The sequence below is a fragment of the Hyaena hyaena genome, unplaced genomic scaffold (genome assembly GCF_003009895.1).
Source record: "Hyaena hyaena isolate Hyena2069 unplaced genomic scaffold, ASM300989v1 scaffold_160, whole genome shotgun sequence".
Taxonomy (NCBI): domain Eukaryota; kingdom Metazoa; phylum Chordata; class Mammalia; order Carnivora; family Hyaenidae; genus Hyaena; species Hyaena hyaena.
In genome coordinates this window covers 2,097,898-2,123,209 of record NW_024080793.1, presented here as the reverse complement: position 1 = coordinate 2,123,209, position 25,312 = coordinate 2,097,898, and the positions used below count along the sequence as shown (strand labels likewise).

General features: G+C 54.0%; 1 protein-coding gene across 8 annotated transcripts; it reads left to right on the top strand.

Annotated features, from left to right (window-relative positions):
* The first annotated feature begins 7,059 nt into the window (after positions 1-7,059).
* Positions 7,060-25,145, top strand: PDLIM7 (PDZ and LIM domain 7). Of its 8 annotated transcripts, none has more exons than XM_039239747.1 (14): positions 7,061-7,149; positions 8,102-8,208; positions 11,966-12,117; positions 12,197-12,227; positions 12,730-12,848; positions 13,249-13,269; positions 13,513-13,649; positions 13,806-13,842; positions 14,755-14,816; positions 14,973-15,210; positions 16,216-16,396; positions 24,312-24,432; positions 24,525-24,640; positions 24,782-25,145. In XM_039239747.1, the coding sequence occupies exons 2-14, from the start codon at positions 8,113-8,115 to the stop codon at positions 24,866-24,868; spliced, it is 1,398 nt and encodes a 465-aa protein (XP_039095678.1). In that variant the 5' UTR covers positions 7,061-7,149; positions 8,102-8,112; the 3' UTR covers positions 24,869-25,145. The 8 variants fall into 8 exon arrangements, with proteins under 8 accessions (XP_039095683.1, XP_039095678.1, XP_039095677.1 ...); XM_039239746.1 differs by having other exon boundaries at positions 14,746-14,816; XM_039239751.1 differs by lacking the exon at positions 12,730-12,848 and having other exon boundaries at positions 13,249-13,265.
* Positions 25,146-25,312: the final 167 nt, after the last annotated feature.

The window sequence follows — 25,312 nt, the reverse complement described above, 5'->3', positions numbered from 1 at the left end:
CCTACTTGTAGCACACAGTACATACTCCTCCCTTCAGCTCCTGGCAACTGCACTCACTGATCCACATGGACACACAGCCCCTCACTCATGTGTACTACAGCAAACACCAGTGCCCTGTACTGGGCTCTGGGGACACACATAAGCTGGACTTAACCTCTGAGACCCGTGGGCTCAAGTCCACTCGAGCAGATGGGTGGGGTGCAGATCATTATGGCCCGTGTAGTCCTAGGCAATAAAAATGACTGGGACAATCAATGGACGAATGGATCAAGAAGATGTGGTTTATCTATACCATGGAATACTACATGGCAATGAGAAAGAATGAAATCTGGCCAAGTGTAGCAACATGGATGGAACTTGAGGGTGTTATGCTGAGCGAAATAAGTCAGGCAGAGAAGGACAAATATATGTTTGCATGTATAAGAGGATTAGGAGGAACTTAACTGAGGAACAAGGGGGAGAAGGAGGGGGGTGGTGGGAGAAAGGGAAAGAGGCAAACCGTGAGAGACTCTTGAATGCTGACAAAAACTGAGGACTGATGGATGTTGGGGGGGGGAGGGATGGGCATGGAGGAGGGCACTTGTGGGGATGAGCACTGGGTGTTATGTGGAAACTAATTTGACAATAAACTATTTGTAAAAAAAAAAAAAATGACTGGGACATTAGGGCAGGAGAAATTGGGCTTGCCGATGGGTGAGGTGCCCTCTGAATTAAGAGTGAAGGGCAGGCAGAGCCTTACCAGATGGGCAGCGAGCCCCAGGGCTTTCCAGGCCCTGAGATGAAGGGAAAAGAATGGTCACAGATGGCACCAAGAGGCTGACAGGGAGTTGGTGGCCAAGCAGGAGAGGCCCGACCACCCTGCAATGAGCTTGGTCTCATCTTCAGCAGAGAGACAGATTAAGGAAGGAGCAGTGTGGAAAACAAATTTGAGGGAGCCTAACTGGAGGCCAAGAAGCCTGAGCTGGGGAGGAAGTAAGGGAGGAGGATGGGGGAAAGGGGCTTCAAAGATCTGCACAACCAGAACGCCTGCTTCCCATTGAAATTTAAAAATGTGCAGACACTTCTGGGGAAACTTGGGCCTGTCTCCTCAGCTGTCAAGGACAGCGTTTAAATTACCAATCAGGCATGCATTCCTTCCTTACAGTTTCACAACGTGCCTATTCTATGCCAGGCACTGGGGACACAGCCATGTTCAAGGCAGTGAGGTCCTGTTCTCAAGAAGCCCACATTCTATAGGGAGATCAGCAAACCTCTTGAAGACTTTAGTGTTCTCATGCTACTCTGGTCACTATCCCTGGGGCCCCCATGAACAAAAGCATCATGCCCCCAAAGAACCTGGCTCCCCAGCCCCTTGACCTCAATTCTCCCTCGCTGCCCATGCCCTTAGCGCCTTAGCACATCCTGAACTTCTTCTTATGACATTGATGCTCCCTCCCTTATGCTTCATGACACTGATCTTGTTTCCAAGCATCCACCTCTGGCCACCTTCTTTTCTCCTTCCAGCCCACTTCCTCTAGCATGGCCCATAAAGCTCCTCTCCACCCACATTGACCTACATGACCCTTTCCTCACCATCTGTGCAGTCGCTGTCCACATTCTTGTCCAACTTAGATTCTGTGCTCCACCAATGGAGCGACCCCTTGTGCTCCTCTCTCCTTCCATCGTATTTGTCTGGCAAAGCACCCAGCCTCAGATGAACCCAATTCCCCTCTGTGCCTGCACCCTGGCAGCTGCCCATGGCCATGGAAACTACGTAACCAGGCTGACCACATTCTCTCATGTTGTGATCTCAAAGCTCAGATAGACAGGCTTTCCAGAGAGATGCTTTCCTCCTCCAAGACCTTCCTACCTTCTCCTCTCCATCCCTACCCATTCTCATCTCAAAGATATCCTGAAGAAACAGCAGCTCACAGAAGTGAATGCCCTTGCCCTTCCACCACTTCATCGACAAGGACACTGCCAGCTGCACCATGTCCCTCCACCCTTGCAATGGAAGAAATGTCTGTTCCCCAACCCGCAGTCCAACCCCAGCTCCTCTTACCTCACAGCTCGGCACACTGAGCTGTCCCCTCTCTTCAGCCCAGTGAATTCCACCACCATCATCATAATTCCAGTCACATGTAAACATGCTCCATAATTTCACATCTTTAAAGGAAACCTTTGGGGGCGCCTGGGTGGCTCAGTTGGTTGAGCAATGATTTCAGCTCCAGGTCATGATCTCATGGTTAGTGAGGGTCCGTGCTGACAGTGCAGAGCCTGCTTGGGATTCTCTCTCTCTCCCTCCCTCCCTCCCTCTCTCTCTCTGTTCCTCCCCTGCTTGTGCTCTCTCTCTCAATAAATAAACTTCAAAAAGTAAATAAAAATAAAGGAAACCTTTGACCTCACATTCTTTTTTTTTTTTTAATGTTTTTATTTACTTATCTTTGAGAGAGTGTGTGCATAAGCCAGGGAGGGGCAGAGAGAGAGGAGGGGAGACAGAATCTGAAGCAGGCTCCAGGCTCTGAGCTGTCAGCACAGAGCCTGACACGGGGCGCAAATCCAAAAGCTGTGAAATCATGACCTGAGCCAAAATCATGGCCTCAAATGACTGAGCCACCCAGGCACCCCTTGACCTTGCATTCTGTTTCAGACACCTCCCCATTCCCTTTTCCTCTTCACAGCGAAACTCCTCAAAAGAGTTGTTGATTACTTTCATTTCCACTTTCTCCTATTCTCCCTTTTACCAACTCAAGTCTCCCTGTGGTGCCCCCTGCTCCATTACATCGCTCTTATCAGGGTCACCCACTTCCTTGTTCCCCAAAACAAAAGCAACCTGGCCTCCCTGACGACTCAGCAGTAGCTGACACTTCACTTGGTCTTCCTCCCTCCTCACAAATCTCTCCTTCCCAGCCTCTGTTGGCCATCTTCTGCCACACTTCGGCCTGGGCTCTGGCCTCAGACACAGTGTAGCTCAACTCTGGCTGCACACAGAATCGCCTAGCCTTTTTATTTTATTTTTTATTTTTTAAATATTTATTTATTTTTGAGAGAGAGGGAGGGAGAGAGCGTGCACAAGCAGAGGAGAGTCAGAAGGAGAGGGAGAGAGGGAATATCACACAGGCTCCACATTGTCAGCACAGAGCCTGATGCAGGGCTCATGAAATCATGAACTATGAGATCATGACCTGAGCTGAAATCAAAGGTCAGATGCTTAACCGACTGAGCCACACAAGTGCCCACCTGGAGCCTTTTTAAAAATGCCCATGGGCGCATGAGTGGCTCAGTCGGTTGAGCGTCCGACTTCAGCTCAGGTCATGATCTCGCGGTTCGTGGGTTGAGCCCCACGTCGGGCCCCGTGCTGACAGCTAGCTCAGAGCCTGGAGACTGTTTCAGATTCTGTGTCTCCCTCTCTCTCTGACCCTCCCCTACTTACACTGTCTCTCTCTCTCTCTGAAATAAATAAAACATTAAAAAATAAAAATAAAAATAAATGCCCATGCCTGGGTCTGCACCCAGGACCTGAGATTCCGTTATTCTGTGTGGGGCCTGTCTGTCTGTTTTTTCAATTTCCCAGGTGATTTCAGTGTGAGTCCAAGGTGGAGAACCACTGCCCTAAGTGAGCCAATTCTGTCTCCCAGTCTCAAAGACCATCTAAGTGCTTTTGATTCCCAAAGATACAATTTCAGCACAGACCTGTCACCCTTAGCAACAGATTTAAGAATCCAGCTGCACACTAGACTTCCGGATGTCTGAAGGCATCTCCAAACACAGTGTGTGAAAAGAGGTTGTGGGCAGGGGGTTGTGTGCAGTGCTGGCCACAGAGAGAAAAGTCTGGAAGGACATTGAAATCATGGGGAGATAGATTTCTTCCCCACTTACGGAAGCTCCTCCTGTGACTTTACCCATGACAGGGAAAGTCTTCCGATGATCGATCGGGCTGCCTGCCATCGAGCAAGCTGAAGCCAGGGGGATCCCCAGTCACTCTGGCTACAGCAGGGACCCCCTCCACCCCTCGGTGACAAGCCAGCCCATGACAGCTCAGCAAGTCCCAGGACACACTGGGGGTTACCCAAAGAATTAGGGTGATGGCCAGAACTGGAAGCCAGGACTCTGGGTCTCTGTTCTGGCATGCTTTTTCATTACAAATCTAAGCCTCTTTGCTTTATGGCAAAAAGAGTTTTTGTGAGGTCCCAACCAGTCTATGAAAGAGAACGTCTTTGCAGATCTCCAGGATTCTAGAGCCTCACCCCAGACCTGCAGGCATCCTGGACACTAGGGGGCACTGTGTCCTTGCCTGGAGCCTGTTCCTCCCCTTCGGCTCCCAATGCAGGGAACACTGGTGGCTCCATCCAGGTCTGAGCCTTGCACAATCCAAAGAATGGGACCCTGGAGTCCTCTGCTAGAGGACTGCCAGGACCCCCAGACTGCCGCTTCTTCCTTTACTCATTTGCTGTTTCACTTTCTCAATCCTTCTTTCATCTATTCATTCGCATCCACTGTGTACAGGCACTGGGGAAATGGTGGACAGGACAGACAAGTCTAATGAGACTGACATTCTAATGGGGACAAAGGGCAATGAAGAAACAAGCACCTAATATAATGTGAGATGGTAGTAAGTAATACAGGGAAAAATAAAGCAGGGTAAGGCACTAAGTGCCCGATGCAGGTGAGGTGTCAGGGGGTTATTGTTTTAGATAGGGAGATCAGGGAAGGCCCTTTGGAGGTGGCAACAGCTGAGCAGAGACCTGAACAAAGTGAGAGAGCCGGTTGTTTAGATATCAGGGGAAACTGTTGCAAGGAGAAGGAGCTACAAGTGCAAATTCCCTGAGGCAAGAATATGCTTGATGTGTTAGAGGAACAGTGAGGAGGCCAATGTGCCTGGAGTGAGCAAGGAGGAGAGTGGTGGGAAGGAGACTGAGCTTATTAATTAATGCCATGTACATCTTAAGGACCTTAGCGTTATTTCAAGTGCAACAAGAGCCTACTGGAATGCTAAAAGTCGAAGGTGATGTGGTGTGATTTCTGCTTAAGATATCGCCTTGGCTGCTGCACAGAGATTCTGGAGTATAGATTCTGGAGTATGGAAGCGGGAATATCTGTTAGATTGTTAAGATGCCCAGCACAAGACAAGTGGCTAGAACAACAGTGGCAGCAGTGACCAGATATGGAACATTTTCTGAAGGTGGAATTTGCAGAATCTGTGGTATAACAGAGAAAGGAAGGACAATGCCACATTTTTAGTGGATCAGGTGGATGAGCTGTGATGCCATTTACTAAGGTGAAGAAAAAGGCAGAAAATCACAAGTTTAAATTGGAATATGATGAGTTGAGGTATCTAGTGAACCTCCAAATAGAGGTTGGGCATGATGTTGGATGTTAGAGCCTGAAGTTCTCGGACTGATGCCAGGACTGGACATATAACTTGGGAGTCCTTGGCATATAGGTGTTATTGATAGTCACAGGATAAGATGGGGTCCCAGAGAATGAACGTAGTCAGGGAACATAGCATAGCCATGTTGGGAGGCAGATGAGGAGCTGCCAAAGGAGGTGGGGAAGGAATAGCCAGTGGGGCAGGGGGAGGCATAAAGCCAGGGGAAAGAGGGAAGGCACCTGCACCAGTGCTGCTCCCAGGCAGGGTAAGAGGAAAGCTGAGAAATCACCATTGACTTGATGACATGGAGGTCACTGGAGACCCTGAGAAGAGAAAATCAATTCAGAGGACTGGTGGAAACAATGGCCTGACTGAAGTGAGTTCAAGAAACAGCAGGAGGTGGCTCAGTCGGTTAAGGTTAAGTGTCTGACTCTTGGTTTCAGCTCAGGTCATGATCTTGCAGTTTGTAAATTTGAGCCCCACATCAGGCTCTGTGCTGACAGCATGGAGCCTGCTTAGGATTCTGTCTCCCTTTCTCTGCCCCTCCCCCACTCGCTCTCTATCTCTCTTTCTCAAAGTAAATACATAAATAAACATTTTAGAAAAGAAAGAAAGAGCAGGAGGAAAGCAGTGCAGACAAGGCTATAGATAACTCTTTGGAGAAATTCTACTCCCAAGGGGAATAGAAGAAAAAAGCAATAGTTGGAGGGGAAGCGGGTCAAAAGAGGGTTTCTTTAAAGATGACTCTTACAGCAGTTTGTGTACTGAGGGGAATGATGCAGAAGAGGGAAATGTGATGATGGCAGAGGGGGAGAACAGCAGCAGCCATGCCCTATATTGAGCTGAGGGGTGGACGCCTATTCACTCACCCACATACTCCCCGGCTCTCAATTTCCCCTGCCACCTGCTCTGGCTGTCTGGAATGACCCATGGGGACAAAGTGGGGACTCTGCCACCCTGCTAGAGACACCCTGTTACACCCCTGCCACAAGTGCTGCCTGCTGTGGAGTAGGGTACCAGGCAAAACCCATTTCATCGGTGTGGGGTTGTCTCAGGGCAGAAGGCTGTTGACTGCCTGGGGTCAGGGAATGAGAAGGCCCATAGGTCAGGCTCAGAGCCAAGCCAGGGGGTCCCTCCAACTCTCCGCTCCTGCCATTATCTTCTGCCTTCTGTAGAGGGTTCTACAAACCTAGCTTCAAAATCTCTTGTCCCCAACTCAACTGACCCCACCTCCACGTGCTCCACACCCGCAAGTCCTTCCGATTTAGAAATTCTAGAGTCGTCAATGGCTTGCACCTTATGGGGAACAATGCTGATCCTCACGATGGGGCTGCAAGGCGAGTATTAGCGTCCCATTTTTCTGAGAAGGAAACTAAGGATTCAAAAAGTCCAGGGGTTTGGTACCGAAGGCCGCTTTCTTCAGGCTCGGCCAGAGGGAGGCGCATGGGACTGCTCGAGCTGCTAGCCGGCTCCCAGACTAGGCGACCTGCAGCCCAGACCCCGCCCAGGTCCCCCCCGGGCTCCGCCCCACCGAGGGATCCCGGGCAGCACCGGCCTTCCAGCTCGAAGTAAAATGGGACTTCGCGATTGGGCGGGGCGGAAGGACTGGGTGGGGCTTCCCAGTCGTAGAGTGGCCGCTCGTGGGCGTGGCTTTGGCGGGGCGTGACCTATGGCTCCGCCCCCTTCCGCGAGCTCAAAGCGGACTGAGGCCGTGGGGGCGGGGTCAGAACACGGGTGGCCGATCCCAGCGCGTTTCTTTGGGGCCAGCCACCGAGCAGCGCCTCGGCGGGGCCGAGCAGGTACTGGCGACCGCGCGGGGCGTCTCGGGCTGGGCCAGGCTGAGGGCAGGAGCCTCCTGGGAACCACGGAAGGCACTGGGGTCGAGGCCAGCGTTGCGCTTCCTCTTGCGGGCCTGGGCCCCTGCCTCCGCCCCCGCCTTCCTGCGGCGAAGCCGGCTGCGGCAGGGCCGATTGGCGCCTGCGCTGCTTCCTGCGCCCGAGACTCTGCCAATGCTTTGGGCCCGGGTGGGGGACGGGGGAAACTGAGTCATGTCGGGATGGTAGTAGGCCTGTGCGGGAGGCACCACCCCCACTGGACTCCAGGATGAACCCCCTACCTGGCCACACTTTGGAGTCCTAGCCTTCTCCGCTTTACATAGGGGCCACGGACCCTCTGTGCCGCCCCCAGCGCCCCAGAGTCCTCATAAGCCTCGACCCGTCTTGGAATGGCTAGGACCCGCTCCAGCCGCCTCCCTCCCCACCCCTCCCCCTCGCGTCCCGAGCCCCCGTGTGCTCCCTCCGCTGGCTCCGCACAGTGTCAGCTTACACGCCTTATATAGTCCGAGCAGGCTTCTGCGAGGCCTGCCTGTCGGGACCTGGGGGCGGGGGCGAGGAACGCCGGCCCCTGACTCACCCGCAGTCTGTCCGAGGTTTAAGGCTAACTTGGGGGGACTCCATGTCAAATTAGCCCTGCGGCCCACTCCTGAATGAAAAAAAAAAAAAAAACCGCAAGACTGAGTGAAGGGAACCCCCACCATCCAGTCCCTGGGGGAGAGGGATTGCCCCTGTATCTGCAAAGCGAGGTCTGCCAGCCAGAAACCCAGCCACACCTGACAAGGTGCATGCCTGCTGGTGCCCTGGGTGTGTTCAGAGGCTGCTCGTGCCTGCCTGGCGCTAGTCCAAGGCTGGTATCCAGAGCTGAGCCTGCCTGTATACCCACCATGCTGTCCACTCACTTTTTCTTTCCTCCCAGGAGCAGGCACCATGGATTCCTTCAAGGTGGTGCTGGAGGGGCCTGCACCTTGGGGCTTTCGGCTGCAGGGGGGCAAGGACTTCAATGTGCCCCTCTCCATCTCCCGGGTGAGCCAAGGTTTGGGGAGGCGCTACCCCCAGTAGTCTTTGGGTGCTGAAGTCTGTGGGAGGTGATGGGAAGAGTCTGAGCAGGAGTGAGCCAGGTCCAATAGGGCAGGAGGTATCTAGGTCCAGAAATGTAGGCACCTGCCACAAAGACTCTCAACCAGGTGGGTACTGGGAGACGAGTACCCACAGTTCCCCAGCACTGCCTTGTACTTGATGCCATTCCACAAAGCTACTGGGGCCAAGTCTGAGGAGCCTGGGGGATGCCCAGTCTGCAGCGGGAGAGCCTGAGGTCTCCAGGAAGTATCTAAGCTGCTTGAGAGAGCAATGCTTGGAGCCAGGCTCCAGGCAGAGCACTCTTGACCGCAGGATCTCACTTCAACCTCACTGCCACCCAGGAAATAGCGATTGTCATACTGTTTTTCCAGATGATGGAACTCAGGGCTCAGAGTGGTGGAGGGGCCTTTTCAGTGATTCTTGGCAAGCAGGGATTTGAATTCAGGCACTGGGATGTCTGCAGTTTGGTGGGGAGGAGGACACTCTCCAGCCTCTACGAAGTTCTCCATCTTCATCCCCTAGTCCTATTCAGGATGCAGTGGCCTCTGACTCAAAGCAGGGGTGTGGGATGGGGCCCTAGGATTCTAACTTCAGCTCCTGAGGGCCTGTCCTGGGAGGGGCGGAGCTGAGGGGTTGGCTCCTCCCTGTGGCAGGGGGATTGCCTTATAAGCCCAAGAATGCAGCCCCACGCTGGGATGGCCAGCTGGTGGCTGGAGTCTGCAGAGGTGAAAAAGGCTGGCTGAGGCCTGAACCCCTAAATACCATCGGTGGGCCCCTCAGCTGGTGACCATGAGGCCACGGCTCCAACTGTATGGTCAGTTGTGGGACACAAAGAGTGTGCCCAGAGAGAATGAGGCCAGCCTTTGGGCTGGTGTCTGTGGCCTGGGGGTCAGGACGGGGTGGGGACTTCCTGCTTGCACATCCGCCTGTCCAGAGAGGCCCACCCAGGAGCCCAGTGGGCAGGCAGCTGTTGGCAAGAAGCCCAAGTCAAGCATAGCCTGGAGGGGGCTAGAAGGTTGTCCAGGCACTGCACAGCCTGAGAAGGGCCCCAAGACTGAGTCTGTCTATGGGAGTTGGCTTGGTGGCGAGGGCAGGCAGGCAGTCACTGTTCTTTCCAGGGACCTTTCCACGGGGTTCCCCTGGAAACTGCCCTGCCAGCTGGGTAGCTTAGGGCAGTGGTCCCCCTACTACACAAACCCGCCCCTACACAATTTTCAAGTCTTGCCAGCCCTGAAAACATATTCTACATCTTCCTTTCTGGTTGGGTGCTAACCACTGTGGCTGGGGAGCCATAGCTGGACTTTGAGACTCAGTTTCTTCATTGGTGGAGATGGGCAACATAGTAGCCTGAGGGATGAACTTTTAAGATGTGGCCTGTTGGGGGCACTCTGAGCCTGAGGTCGCTTGTCAGCAGCCCCAGCTGTGGGTGGGGCCACAAGCTGAGCCCAGCCCTGGAGTTGGACCTAAGCCCTAATGGGTGGGCGGGTAGGGTGGTCTTTTCTGAGCTAGGCCAGCCCCTCCCTCCCCCCTGACCCCAGGGAGGAGGGAGGGGCTAGGGCTGGCTGTGGGCCCAGGCCTGGGAGATGAGGTAATGTCTGAGACTTGGGGGTTGGGCCGCTCATTGGAGCCCTCAGGCTGACTCACCCCCACCCCTTGCAGTGTCCAGCCCTCTGGCTTTTCCCCTCCTCGACTCTTCAGGCCTCCCTGCTTCTCCAGCCACCTCACCCAACCCCACTCCACCCCACTCCCAGGGTTTTCTCCTCCTTCTCTCTCCATCTCTCTGACCACTGTTCTATCCCTCTTGTGCTTCCTGTCCTCCTCACTCAGGAAACGAAGTAGTCCTCAAATCCCCACCCCTCCCTGGGAGCCAGCTGCTCCTGCCCACCCCCAAGACCTCTGTCTACCTCAGGCTCAGCCCACATCTCCCAGGAGCCAGCTTGTGTGGGTAGGGAGTGGCTGGACCAGGTTTCCCTTCTACTGACTCACCATGACCTTGAGTAAGTCACTTCCTTTCAAGGGTGTCCCTTTTCTATGCTTATTATAAGGGGTTGTTGGATTGAACTAAAAGCAAGAGAGATCTAGGCCCCAGACCCAGGCAGGAGGTAGCGAGTTGTTCTAGGTGGGCTGACCTCTGGGTTGGGTCCCAACACCCAGCAGAGGTAGCCTAGTGTAGTGGAGCCTTAAGGTCAGGGTCAGACCTGGCCTTGCCTCTTACTAACTGAGCAGCTTGAGGCAAGTTACATAACTTCTTTTTTCTCATGTGTAAAATACATATAATCTCAGACTTCAGAGGTTGTTGGAAGATTCAGTGTTAGTATGTGACAATACTAGGTGCTCAATAAATGTAAGCTGCATTTCTTACCATGTAGCAGATGAAGAAGGAGGCACCCAGCTGTCTTGCTCTTCTAACCTCCCAAGCATGAAATAGAGCCAGCTCTCCCTTCTTGCCCTAGTCAGTCTTGCTGTTAGTCTCTGCATCTGGTCTCTCTGTCTTCTGGAGATCTCTCTGGAACCTCCTACCTCCCCTCTCCCTGCCTCAGCTCAGTCTGTGCATCAGCCCACCTGAGCTTCCTGGGGCCACAGACAGCCAAATACCTCGCAGTCCTACCCCCCCCCCCCGACCTATAAAATGAGAATTTGCTTTCCAGAACTTCCCCATAAAAGTCTGCTTAATGCCAGGCTCTTTGCCAGGTGTCCCCACAGCCCTGTGGGCTTAAACCCATGAACAACTGTGCCACCCCTTTCTGGGTTGCTGCCTGCCTCTGGGCTAGAGGGCCAGTAGGGTCCAGTGGGGTTTGTCAGGGTTACCTCTATAGGGGTCTGGGAAATACCCTATGGGGGCTTTCAAACTGCTGATGGCTCCTCCTGACCTCAGGCTAAGTCCTAGTTCCCCCTAGCACTCAAGGCCATCATAAGTAAACTTTCTCCCCCTGGGCAGCATATCCATTGTCCTTTCATCAAGGCCTCCAACTTCCCAGAAGTCATTGCTGGCAGGCTCAGTTCATGCTGGTAGTGACCATTCCTGCCAGCCCACTATTACCCCTTATTTACCACAGGAACCGGAGATTCCCAAGGCAGAGCCCAAAGGATTAGGGAAGACGGTGATGTGGCAATTGAAGGCTTGGGGGGGTGACACTCTTTTATAGCCCTAGCTGACACCTTGGGCCCCCTTCAAGCAATTCATGGGGTACAGGGAGATGATGGGGGCCTGTTCCTGGCTCTCAAAAGGCCCGGGCAGATCCCTGCAGATGGCCCCAGGACAGGGTGCTGGGAGTGTAAGAGGTCAGTGAGAGCACTGCTCAGCGTCACAAAGGAGCTGACCATATGCACAAGCCAGAGGTGGGTGAAATAGCCTGGGCAAGAGGCCAGTAGGGGGCTCAAAGGCTGTGGTTGGAGTTGAGAAGTTTGGGGTTTAGCCTGAAGGTGGCTGCTTGTTGACATCATAGCAGTTTCTAGGCTGTGGGGAGGAGGGTCATGGAGGTGAACAAACAGCTGAATAAACAGAGTGATTGGGGTGATTGTGAGGTTCAGGTGAACTCCACCCCTCCCAGATTGTTTTAGTATTCAGCAGCTGTCCAGAAATAAGTTGAATGAAAAGGCCTCCAGGTTCTAGAAGTGGGGCAGCTTAAGCAGGGTTGACTAATGTTGGTCTCAGTTTGGTCTGCAGAGGCTTGGGCCTCCGTGACCTTCCATCTCTCTGCAGCTGACTCCTGGAGGCAAAGCCGCACAGGCGGGCGTGGCTGTGGGTGACTGGGTGCTGAGCATCGATGGTGAGAATGCAGGGGGCCTGACGCACATTGAAGCCCAGAACAAGATTCGTGCCTGTGGGGAGCGCCTCAGCCTGGGTCTCAGCAGGTACAAGGGCCCTGGCCTATCTTGTGGATGGGGGCACCTCAGGCCTGGCCCACTATCACCCCTTCCCTTTCTCTTCCAGGGCCCAGCCGGTTCAGAGCAAACCGCAGAAGGTAGGCAACGGGCCTGGGACATGTAAGCGAAACATCTGGGTGGTGGGAGGGGTAGGATTGGACTTTTGGGCTAACCTGCCCTCCTGGGCAACAAGGAGCCTTGATACTTCCATTCCTGGCCAAGGGTAGAGGGTAGAGGCCAGAGCTGGGAGAATCTGGGAAACTGGGAGTTGGTCCCGGGGCTGCCGCACGGTCTGGGCACCATGCATGACTGCCTGTCTGTCCGCTGCCTTCTGCTGGCCTGTGCTACAAGCCGCACTTGTCTGCCCTTTGGCCTGTGTAGGCTGAGATCATTCCTCCCAAATGGGCCCCTTGAAACCTGAGCCCCCCCCAACACTTCCCCTAGGCTCTGTCCAGATGTGTGGGGGTGGGGCTGGAGCACCGCTGTCCTCTCCACGACACGCCAGAGGGACATTCCCCTCCGGCTGAGCGTTCCCCCTGCCCAGCGTCCGTGTATCCCCCCCGCCCCCCTCCTGCCCTGCCCGGCTCTGTCTCTGCCCAGGCCCTGGCCCCTGCCGCGGATACCCCGCGGTACACCTTTGCACCCAGCGCCTCCCTCAACAAGACGGCCCGGCCCTTTGGGGCACCCCTGCCCGCTGACAGCGCCCTGCAGCAGAATGGGTACGTCGGTCCTGCCCACCAACCTCACACGCCCACGCCATCTGTCCAAGGCCCCAAGCCCGCTGCCCGCGCTGCTGCTCAGTCTGCGTTGCGCCCCAGCCCGGCTGGAACCATGAGGCAGATCCGTGCGGCAGCGACCCCTGGCGGCCGGGGCGGGAGCTGTAGATACAGGGCCCCCCTGAGGGTGTGGCTCCTGCCCAGCCACTGCCCTCCTGGGGGCTCTGAACCAGGCAGGGCCCCCCACTGGTGGCCCGGGATTGGGGTGTGGTGTCGGGCCAACTGTGCCCCAGACACTTGGTGCAGCCTTGCCCCTGGCTACTCTGACCCCTTGCCATTTTTCTTCTTCCTTGTGTCTGTCCCTTTGTCCCTTTATCTGTCCATCTGTCTATTTCCTTCACAGGTGCAGACCCCTGACAAGTCAGTGAGCCCCCTCTGCCTGTTCCTTTCTTCCTTCCTTTTGGCATTCTGGGCGGTGGCCCCTCCCTACCCTAGCTGCCCTCCTTTCCTCTCACATAGCTGCCCTCCCCACCCCTCACCTAGCGGGGCCCTGGCCTTGCCCTCCCCCACTCTCCTAAGCACCATAGCCCACATGCACCAATCCTGGGAGGGGCTGCCCCCACTATCCACCCCCAGCATGAAGTTCTGAGCCACACCCTCCCTACAGACAGCCGCTCCGGCCGCTGGTTCCAGACGCCAGCAAGCAGCGGCTGATGGAGGACACAGAGGACTGGCGGCCTCGGCCCGGGACAGGCCAGTCCCGTTCCTTCCGCATCCTTGCCCACCTCACGGGCACCGAGTTCAGTAAGTGCCAGGGCAGGGTGGACTCTCCTGCTGGCCCCTAGCCTGGGCCTGGGCTCAGCTGGAGCCTTCTCCGGCACCCTGTGACCTTCTGCCAGGGCTCAGGGCTGGGGTGGCCCCCTGTCTTCTCTTGGTCAATGCCTGCCTCTGCCCTCTCAGTGCAAGACCCGGATGAGGAGCACCTGAAGAAATCAAGGTAAAAGGACTGGCAGTAGCCCTTCTTTCTAAACTCTTGCCTCTCCCATTCCAGCCACAGCCCTGTGTCTGCTTCTGAGGGTCCACCGCCAGGGCTCTCCATTTTCCTTCCTCCTTTCCTTCCTCCCTTCCATCTTCCCTCCCTTCCTCCCTTTCACCTCTCCTTCCTTCTACTTCCTCCTCCTTCTCTCTCTGCCCCCCTAGGGAAAAGTATGTCCTGGAGCTGCAGAGCCCACGCTACACCCGCCTCCGGGACTGGCACCACCAGCGCTCTGCCCACGTGCTCAACGTGCAGTCGTAGCTTGGCCCTCACCGGCCGGCTGCCCTCTCTGCCTCTCTCTCCTGCTCCTCCCACCGAGGGCACACCCCCTTGGTTGCTGCAGCTTCTGCCTGCCCACTCCTCTCCTGCCCCTGGACTGAGCCTCCTCCTGGCCTGGCAGGGAGCCTGGCTCTGTCTGACACTGCCTTCTCTCTTTGCCCTGTGGTACTGCTATCTGCCAGGTCTGTGCTGGCTTAGGCATGGAAATAAACATTCTCAGCCCTGCTTTCTCCGCCTTTGTCTTCTATCTTTGTGGGCTTGTTTTGGGTGTGGGGCTGTTAGACCCAGTGTGGGTCATGCCAGTCTGGGTCTCAATGAGGGGTAGTACCTGCCATCAGAGCTAGATCTCTGGGATGAGGAAGCCCTCGGAAGGGAGAGCCCTTCTCCACTTCCCAGTCCCACACAACAGACCTGCCAGCAAGAACCTGGCCAGGAGAAGCTGCCCTACCCATACTTACCCCCGTGGGACCTGGAGTCCAGCCTAGCACTCTCGTGTACCCGGGCATTTCCCATGGGGCCAGGAAGGCCAAGGTTGGGGGTAGAGCCACACCAGGAGCCTCAGCCATACAGGGCCTTGAATGGCAGATCTTGCAGCCAGGTGCCCAGGACAGAAGCCCCAGCCCCAGCCTCAGCTACACCCCAGGAACCCTGGCCTGGTGAGAGAGAGTGGGCTTGGGCCTGGGGAAGGGTGGGTAGCCTCCAGGGGCATGCAGGGTGAGGGGTGGGGGGTGCTCCAAGCTGCCCCTGGCTCCACCCCCTGACCTTGGGGTCCCTGGGCACCCCCCTGGAGCCACTTTCCTTGGCCCTGGCAGGCCCTACCACCCCCAACCCCACTAGCCGCCCGCCCTGGGCTGTGGACCCTGCATTTGCTGAGCGCTACGCCCCGGACAAGACCAGCACCGTGTTGACCCGGCACAGCCAGCCAGCCACGCCCACACCTCTGCAGAACCGCACCTCCATCGTGCAGGCAGCCACTGGAGGAGGCACAGGAGCAGGTGGTGGCAGCAATGGCAAGACTCCCGTGTGCCACCAGTGCCACAAGGTCATCCGGTGGGTGGCCCTGTTCCTTTCCTACCCTGGCCTTTCCTGTGCTGAAGCCTGGCCCTGGCATCTTTCCGACCTCTTCTCCCCCGTCAGTCTCCCCACTCATCTCAGCTGTCACTGTAGGAGGATAAGGATTCAGTTCCCAGTTGCAGTGGGGGCAGGGACCTGGCCTAGGTCCTCAGATTCTGCATCCTGCATTACTTCCCCCACCCCACCCTGCATCAGCCTCTATCAGCATTTGCCCTGTTGAAATGGAGGAAGTACCAACAATGCATTCAAGCAGCATCCCTAGAAAGGCTGCTGTCTGGGCAGGGAAGGGCCTGTCCCTTCTAGCTCCTCTGCCTCTCCTTCCTGCTCATTTGGTCTCTGCCAAACCTCTGCTCTCAGAGCAGACAGGCCAGAGGCCCCTCTCTCCTTACACTGTTCCCTGAGCCCCAGCAAGGTCACACAGCCCCCCAGAGTCAGTGTGCTGGCTTCTAGAATCTTGGTAGTTCTCAGCCCTGGTCTTGCTGAGAACATCTCAACTCCTGTCAGCTCTCAGGCTCTGCAGAGAACCCCTTCTGAAGACACTTTCATTTATCTGGGACCTGCAGGCCCCTCCCCAAGCCAGATGCACTAGGCAAATGGGACAGGGTGGGCACCAGGGTCGGCTCAGGTACCTACTGATCTTCAGAGCTGATATGCCCTCTGGGCTTCCCATCCCCAGGGCACCGACTCCTCTAGTTTATCTAATTAGGCCCAAGTCAGCAGCCCCCAAGCCAATGTAACCCTCCTCCTTATTCCAACACTGCCTATGTCCCCATCTCTTGTCATCAAAGCGGTGCAGCTTCATCACTGTGTCATCAGTTGGGTCACCTCCCAAGCCTATTTCTCCTTTATTTGGAAAATGGGGAGAAAGAGTCTCCCTTGCAGGCTTTAGAATAGGTGTTCACTAAACCCACTTGGGCCCTGGCCAGGACCTCCCACCTCCCCTGCATACACTCCCGCTTACTGCCCTCGCCTCCCTCTTAGGGGCCGCTACCTGGTGGCGCTGGGCCATGCATACCACCCTGAGGAGTTTGTGTGCAGCCAGTGTGGGAAGGTCCTGGAAGAGGGCGGCTTCTTTGAGGAGAAGGGTGCCATCTTCTGCCCCCCCTGCTATGATGTGCGCTATGCACCCAGCTGTGCCAAGTGCAAGAAGAAGATCACAGGCGTGAGTGGGGCTGGCAGATGGGCGGGAGGGCGAATCTGACCCTGTCAGCATTGAGGAATACTACTAAGCAGCCCTTAGGCCTGGAAGCTCTCTTGTCATGAGCCCTTTGGATCCCTAGCAGCTTCCTAAGCAGGCTGTTATATTGGCCTCATTTTACATAGCCAGGATCCTCTTAACAAATAACCAAAATCCTACTCAGAGGGGCTCAAGCAAGAAAGAATGTACAGGTTTCCCTGGCTCTCTGAAAGTAGAACGTACATATGAAAACTTTCCCAAGCCGGAATGGCATAAAGTGAAGAAGCAAGTACTGTTAATTTATATGGGAAAAAATTTGAGCATTCCCAGGCCCAAAAAATAACCTCTTGTAGGCTTTTCTGGTAGCTTAGGACACATCTTGCTAACAGATGCGCTAAGTAAATTGAGATAAAGCACAGATGCTCACAGACACAGTTCAGAGCTGTGGCGCTCGATGCTGAGATGCTGAATGTGGTTCCCAGGAAAGGAGCTGGGCGGGGCCACTCGCCGCGCAGGGTACAGGGTACGCAGGGTAGGCACTGCCTCAGTAATGGCTCACCACAAACCAAAACACTGAATGCTGTTTTCACTTTTCACCTTTTTTCGTAAAAACAAAATTCCTTTTTGGATTCCTTTCAGTTGGCGGGTCTCTCATAAAAGTGAGGTGATGTAACACTGACTTTTGAAAAGCGAGGGAAATGTGTATCGGCCTAAGTAATCCGAAAGCTCACGGGGCACTAACTTCAGGCCCTGCCGACTGCAGGTCCCAAGGTCATCAGGACTTTCTCCACTACTTGGGTCTGTTTTTGTCTGTGTTGGCTTTGTTCCTTGCGTACTTTTCCTAGGTAGGTGGCAAAGATGGTGCCACAGTGAGGCCAGGGCTCTGTCTCCCCAGCTTCGCACTGCAAAGAGAAGAGGAGCACCTCTGTACAAGCTGATGCATCAAGTGTCCTGATGCTACTGGAATAGCTTGTCACAGGGCCATCTCTGGACCAGTCCCCAGGATTTGGATTAGCCAACCCCAGGTGACCCCCCACCGAATCAGGGGCCAGGCAACCCTACCCCAGCCATAGACTGAGGGAGGGAGAGTTGGCTTCCTGAAATAAAACAAGATGACATTACCCAAAGAGGGTAGGTAGGTGCTAATGAGGCCAAAATGAGATGTTAGCTGTGTCCGTGGGCTTGCATTCAGCCGCAATAACTAAACCCTGCTGCAGAGATTTAAACAGAAGCGGTTATTTACTTCAGTCATAAGAATTCCAGAGTTGGGGCGTCTGGGTGGCTCAGTTGGTTGAGCGTCCATCTTTGGCTCAGGTCATGATCTTAAGGTTTGTGAGTTCGAACCCCATATCAGGCTCTCTGCCATCAGCATGGAGCCTGCTTGGGATTCTCTCCCTCTCTCTCTGCTGCTCCCCCGCTTGTGGTCTTTCTCTCAAAAATTAAAAAACAAACATTTAAAAAGAATTTCAGGGCTGAAACAACAGGTCAAGCATGCCTTTAGGCTTTTCCTGCCTTTGGCTCGGAAATCCTCAGCTCAGCGTGTAGACTCTTGTCCCCAAGCCTATCATGTCATGGTTACCAGATGACTACTTAAACCCCAGGCCTGATATTCTTGCTGCAGGCAGGAAGGAGAGGGAAGGCCCAAATGGCATTATTTTAACAAGGTTTTGCTTTTTGGCTCTGGAAGGAAAACCAGAAATTTGCATCTTCATCTCAGTGTTTGGAATGGTTATCCTGTGAGCACCTGGTTCGCGGAGGATGATGGCAAAGTCAATATTTTAGCCTTTGTCTCCCACAAGAAAGGAAGGAGAAAAGAAGGGGCCCGTGACAGGCTTTGGGGAGGCTAGTCCACAGTGTCTGCCATGTCCAGTACACGAGAGGACAGAAACTTATAGATAACTCACTGTGTCTGAAAAGCACAGAACTATGGAGTGGCAAAGCCAGAAATTCAGACACACACATTTGTGATTCAAAATCCTGTTCTTTCTGGGGCACCTGGGTGGCTCAATCAGTTGAGCATCCGACTTTGGCTCAGGTCACGATCTCACGGTTTGTGAGTTCCAGCCCCACATCGGGCTCATTGCTATCAGCACAGAGCCCTGCTTCAGATCCTCTGTTTCCCTCTCTCTCTCTGCACTTCCCCTGCGCATGCCTTCTCTCTCTCTCAAAAATAAATAAAAACATTAAAAATAGAAATAATTTTGATTTTAAAGATCCTAGGGTGCCTGGGTGGCTCAGTCGGTTAAATGCCCAACTCGGTTTTGGCCCAGGCATGATCTCATGGTTCCTGGGTTCGAACCCTGCGTTGGGCTTTGCACTGACAGTGTAGGGACTACTTGGGATTCTCTCTCTCTCTCTCTCTCTCAAAGTAAATAAATAAACATGAAGAAATTCTGTTCTTCCCACTGAAGCTAAGCACACAGCAGAGCCTGGCCATATTTCTGCAGGGCAACCTAGCTGCCAGCAGGAACCAGCCTTGGGACTTGGGTCTGTGTGTGTTATGAGCAAAGAGCGATGGGCCTTCTGGCTTCCCCCATTCATTCTCTTCATTAAATGTGGACAGTGTGCCAGATAGTGTGCCCCGTGCCTGAGGACATGTCATGAAGTAATAGGCCCTGCCCCCAGGAACTCACACGAGGAGGAGAGGATGCAGAGGGTGTCAGGGGCCAAGAGTGCAGTCAGAGGGAAAGGGGGCAGAACAGGCAGGGTGAAATCTATTGTATGTGTACGGAAACTGAAGCCCAGAGAGGAGGAGAAACTGCCCAAGGTTACAGAGCATGAGAGCTAAGCTGGAGTGGCCCCAGGCACTGATGACTCCCAGCTTGGGCTCCTGACATTCACGCTTCTCCTTCCTTCTGCATACAGAAGTAGAGCTGCCAGATGTGGCCAGAGAGCTCTGTGGTGATGTTCATATTAGTAAGGATTACCTGGAACATGAACGGTAGAAAACTCAAAATAGTGGCAGCTTATTTCCTAAGTAAGAAAGTCTAGAGGTGGGCAGTCCAGGACTAGTAGACACATCTAGGCTTCTGTATCTTGTTCCTTGGCCATTCTCAGCACAGGCTTACTTAACAGTCCAAGATGACCCTTGAGCCTCAGCTAAAATTTCCACGTTTCAGCCAGCAGGAAGCTGGGAAGGGAGGAAGGGATAGAAGGCCCATGACAGCCGCCTTTAGAAGATGCTGCTACCCAACCCTTGTGCTTCCATCCCATTGGCCAGATCTCAGTCACATGACCCTACTGAGCTGCAAGAGAGGCTGGGAAATACAGTCTGTTTGGGGCAGTCATGTGCCCAGCAAAAAATGGAGATTCCATCCATAGACAGGAAGGGGGAGTTGGATATAGTCACAGTCTTTGTCACTGTAATGCCAGTTTGTGTTGTGGTACACTTAAAGTGTGTAGGCATCCAGCTTCACAGTCATACTATAGGAAGTCAGTTTGGTTATTCCCATCTTATAGAGAATATTCCCATCTTATATATGAGGGAATTTTGCCCAAGATCACAATCAATTCCCTGCCAGCCTAGGCCATACACCATTGGACTGTTTCAATAGAATGGGCTGGATCCCAGGACCGTTCCTGAGCTGGGCATCTACAAATCAAGGCCCTACTGTTCAAGGACTGCTCCGTCTGTGTTACACTGTGTTACACTCTTGTCCTACCTCACCCCCGTCCTGGGTGGGCGGGGTTATCAACCAGGCCACAGATGGGAAGCCGAGGCTGGTAGGGCCTGGCTGGCTCCCAGGTCCTGGAGTAAGCCTTGGGTGGCAAACCCTCTCCTGCCCCAGCTCAGGCTAATGTTCCACAGAGACTCAGGGGCTCTTAGCTTCCTCTCTCACAAGAATTCAAGAGCCTAACAAACTCTAGGAAGCCCCACCTCACCCTGGGGGGAAGGGGGAGGAAGCTTATCCCCTCAACCTGCTGGGTGCTCTGTGCCCTGTCTGCACCCAGTGCTCAGAACTGTGCCTGCCCTGGGAGACCAGCATGGAGCATGGGGAGAGAAACACAGGACAGTCAGATTGTCTTGATGGAGCTGTAGGGAAGCAGCACAGCATGAGTGACACATTAGACGGGGCCTACCCTGGTTTGGGGCCCACGTCTGGAACCCTATACTCTGCTTTCTTGCTTTCTCTCTCTTCCTTCCTTCTTTCTTCCCCCTTCCCTTCCCTTCCCCTTCCCTTCCCCTTCCCTTTCCTTTCCTTTCCTTTTTCCATTCTTTTTTAGAGAGAGAGAGTAAGAGCACAAACCGGAGAGAAAACGCAGAGAGAGGGAGAGAAAGAATCTTTAGCAGGCTCCACACTCAGCACAGAGCCTGATGCAGGGCTCAATCCCACAACCCTAGGATCATGACCTGAGCCAAAACCAGGAGTCAGACGCTTAACCAACTGAGCCACATAGGTGCCCTTGGAACCCTATGCTCTTAAGGTTCACCTCTCATCACTAGCCCTTCTCCAGTGCTCCAGCCATGTGGGCCCTTTCATTTTGCCAGTTTGCGGTTTCCCTTACCACGGGGCCTTTGTACAGTCTGTCCTCTCCACCAGGAACACTATACTATTTTAGCACCCTTTTTATCTTGTTCCTTCTCATCTTGGACTCCTATCATTTCCTTAAGAACACCTTCTGTGAGACCTACTCCTTCCACCAGGCCTAGGCCCCCACAGTTTGCTCATTACTCCCCAGCCCTTTTGCTCCATCTTCTCCCCAGGTGTGACCTCCATGGGCTGGGACTAGGGCTGTTTTGCTCATGTTTAGATCGTGCTCTATGTACAGGAGGTGGTCAGTAAATGTTTGAAGGAATGGATGGGAGTGGCCTCTAAGCTGAACTTTAAAAATGAATAGGAATTAGCTTGAAGAAGGATCAGGAAGGAGCACTCCGAGCAGAAGGAATAGCTTGTCACAAGCTAACACCCGGGAAGGGTGTGAGATGAGGCAGAAGAGGTGAGCGGGGGCCGCGTTAGGAGTTTGGAGCTGGGGCCGATGAGGTCAGCTGTGTTGCAGCAAGCTTCCTCTGGGAAGGGGGAGATGGAACAGGCTGCTGGGGCCTGGGTCAGGGCAGTGGGGATGGGAGAGGCAGACAGATTTAGGAACTAGGGCGTAAAATAAACATTGGTAACTGGCTTACAGGTTCTTCTGAATACCAGCAGAAGCCTGCCTCCCTGCTCACACACCCACTGGACCCAGCTCTGGGCTGCCCATGCCCTGGCCTGTGCCCCCTGTCCTGCCAGCTTGCAGACACGTTCCTTCCCCTGCACCCTTTGTCCGCTCCTTGAAAAGCAGCAACACCAGGCAGTGGGAAGAGCCAGCTTTGGAGCTAGCCAGACTTGGGCACAAAACCCATTTCTATTAGCTGTGTGACCTGGTGCAAGTCACTGTCTCTGGGCCTCACTAAAATGGTGGCAGTAACTTCCTGGTCAGGATGGTTGTGAGGCATATGTGAGATGTGACATAGATGCAGAGGGCACAGGTGGGCCATCAGAGAGCTAGGTGCTGCCCACTTGTGTTGTTCGGTCTGCATTGTCATTTTAAATTAATGGGCAATAGGGCACCTAGGTAGCTCAGTCAGTTGAGCGTCTGATTTTGGCTCAGGTCATGATCTTGCAGTTTATGAGTTCGAGCCCTGCATTGGGATCGCTGCCATCAGCACAGAGCCCACTTTGGATCCTCTGTTTCCCGCCCCTCCCCTGCTCACACATAGACACATACCCTCCCTCTCTCTCAAATATAAATAAACAACAACAAAAATAATAATAAATTAGTGGGCACCATTTGAAAATAAAGTTTCACTTCAAGACCTGAGCCTTCCAGGCATCCCTGCATGAACTGGTCTTCACCATCCCTACAGGCAGGAAGAGGTGCTTGCCCTGTTGAGTCCACCTACGGGCCCTCGTAGGCACGGAGTCTTGGACCCCCCCCAACATACAATGTAGGACCATTTTTTTTTTTTAATTTTTTTTTTTTAAGGTTTTTTTTATTTATTTCTAGAGAGAGAGAGCGTGAGCAGGGGAGGGTCAGAGAGAGAGGGAGTCACAGACCGAAACAGGCTCCAGGCTCTGAGCTGGGAGTCAGCACAGAGCCCGACGCGGGGCTCGAACCCACGAACTGTGAGATCACGACCTAAGTGAAAGTCGGACGCTCAACCGACTAAGCCACCCAGGCGCCCCAATGTAGGACCATTCTTAAATGATCCTACTGGGATTAACTTCCCAATTCACAAGGGAAGGAACCAAGTGTCAAGGAAGGTAACTTGGCCAAGTTACCCAGCTAAGAAGCAAGGTCTGGTTGGACCCACAGACCGATGCCCCTCAAAAGCCTCACACCGCCCTCTGCCTGCTCTAGATCTGAATGCTGCTGGCCCTGGTTGGCCCAAGGGTCTTCAAGATTGATAGCTGAGGCCAGTGAGAGCACAGACTCTCCCTGAGCCACTGCTTCTTCCTCACTCTAGTAGTGCAAGTTAACTCACAAACATTTGCCAATGAGCACCCACAGGGACAGGCACTGCTGTTACAGTATAGCCACTAATAGAATAGTCACATCTGTTCCCTCCTGGACCTTACATTTGAGCAGGAAGCAGGGAGGAAAGGCAGATGATATGCCATACACACAATAAGTAAATTATTTGGTAGTATGTTAGTAAAAGTGTTAAGGGCTAAAGAGAACAGAGTAAAATTATTGGGAACATGGCACTGCAAAGGCAAATAGGGGGCACATGAGTGGCTTAGTCGGTTAAGCATCTGTAAGTTCAAGCCCAGCATCAGGCTCTGTGCTGGCAGCTTGGAGCCTGAAGCCTGCTTTGGAGTCTATGTCTCCCTGTCTCTGCTTCTTTCCTGCTCATGCTCTGTCTCTCTCTCTCTCTCAAAAATAAGTAAACATTAAAAAAAAATTATTTAAAAAAAAAAGGAGGGGCGCCTGGGTGGCTTAGTCGGTTAAGCGTCCAACTTTCGCTTAGGTCATGATCTCGTGGTTCGTGGGTTCGAGCCCCGCGTCAGACTCTGTGCTGACTGCCAGCTCAGAGCCTGGAGCCTGTTTCAGTCTGTGACTCCCTCTCTCTCTGACCCTCCCCTGCTCACACTGTCTCTCTCTCTCTCTCCTAGAAATAAATAAAACATAAAAAAAAAAAATTAAAAAAAAAAAAAGGAAAGGCAGATTAGAAGTATTAACTGGTGTTGTCAGAATGGGCCTCATGGAGATGGGGATATTGGATGGAGCAGAAACTTGAAGGCAGTAAGGGGTGAGATGTGAGGTACTGGGGAAGAGCAGTCCAGGCAGAAGGGACAGCCAGTGTGAAGCCCCAAGACTGGTGGGCCTGGTGCATCAACCACAGGCAAGAGGCCTTGTGGGGAGATCAGAGGATACAGAGGCCAGAGGGAAAGGCAGGAAAGGATTCAAGCGGGAGGGAATGTAGACACGCTCAGGTTGACATCAGTCTGTAGGGGCAGAAGGAGGAGCTCAGGAGTCAGTTTCACTGTGCAGTTACCGAGACCAGGGGTGCCTGCGGCTCACACCCGGCATCAGGTCGTTAGTGAGAAGTGGTCAGGATCTGGATGCACCTTGAAGGCGGACCCAGCAGGAGTTCCTGGGAGATCTGATGTGTATGAGAGAAAGCAGGGCATATGGCCAGAGCAGATGGAAGGATGGAGTTGCTGTCAACTGAGATGGGGACAGCTGTGGGGGAGGCAGGTTTGGGGTACAGAGGTTAGGAGCTGAGCTTCGGACGTGGCAAATCTCAGAAGCATAGCGGACATCCACAGGGAGACCTCAGGGCTGGAGGCAGAGTGGGAATGGTGTGTGTGCAGATGCAACATTTACCACAGGAAGGAAGAGGGCCCAAGGCCAGCCTTCCTGTGTCCCCAGCTCTGGAGAGGAGGGGCCAAGCTGCCTGGTGACTGTAGCGTCCTCCTAGGAGATCATGCATGCCCTAAAGATGACGTGGCATGTGCACTGCTTTACCTGCGCGGCCTGCAAGACGCCCATTCGGAACAGGGCCTTCTACATGGAGGAAGGGGCACCCTACTGCGAGCGAGGTAGGGGGGGTGGGGAAGGGGAGCATAGGTAAGGGATGGGGGTGGGGTAGGCCAGAACACAGTGCCCCCTTTCTCTCTGCCTCCATCCTCAGACTATGAGAAGATGTTTGGCACGAAATGCCGGGGCTGTGACTTCAAGATCGATGCAGGGGACCGCTTCCTGGAGGCGCTGGGCTTTAGCTGGCACGATACTTGCTTTGTGTGTGCGGTGAGTGCCCCCCTCCCTGGACTTGGACTTGTTCTTTACCAGCCTCCCTCTCATGCCCTGCCTCTGGAATTCCTGAGAGGTTGGGAAGGGGACTCTCCTGCCACCCCTAGCCCCATATGACTTGACCTTGGCTGTCCTCAGATATGCCAGATCAACCTGGAAGGAAAGACTTTCTACTCCAAGAAGGACAAGCCCCTCTGCAAGAGCCACGCCTTCTCCCATGTGTGAGCCTCTCCCACCCACCCACTGCCGCCTCCTCCAGCCCAGCCAGAGGCATTGCCAGTTCTTGAGTCATCACCCCAGATTTCTGGATGAGGTTGGCAAAGGTCACCCCAACCCCAACTCCTGGCCTGAGCCTGGGGCTCCCTGCGCCCTGCCCTACCCCCTCCACTTCCCCCCACTCCCTCCATTTCCCCCCACTCCCTCCACCACCACCACACACCGGTGCTGGCCACGCCAGTCCCCGTTCACATCCAGTGTCACAATAAACCTGTATCCAGCTGTGCCCCTACGTGTGCTGCCTATGCATTAGGAAAGGTGTGGTTTGAAGCACAGCAGGGTGGAGATAACGATGGTTTTCCCAGGACTGGCCATCCTGGTCATCCTTGTGATGGGGACTTGGACAGCTCATGATCTGCAGGAGGACATAAATGGGGATCACATGTGTGGGCC

Coding starts and splice junctions, on each gene's coding strand:
- PDLIM7 (XM_039239746.1), top strand. CDS start 8,113: ATGGATTCCTTCAAGGTGGTGCTGGAGGGGCCTGCACCTTGGGGCTTT. Junction 8,209..11,965: donor TGCCCCTCTCCATCTCCCGG/GTGAGCCAAGGT, acceptor ATCTCTCTGCAG/CTGACTCCTGGAGGCAAAGC. Junction 13,270..13,512: donor TGCAGACCCCTGACAAGTCA/GTGAGCCCCCTC, acceptor CCCTCCCTACAG/ACAGCCGCTCCGGCCGCTGG.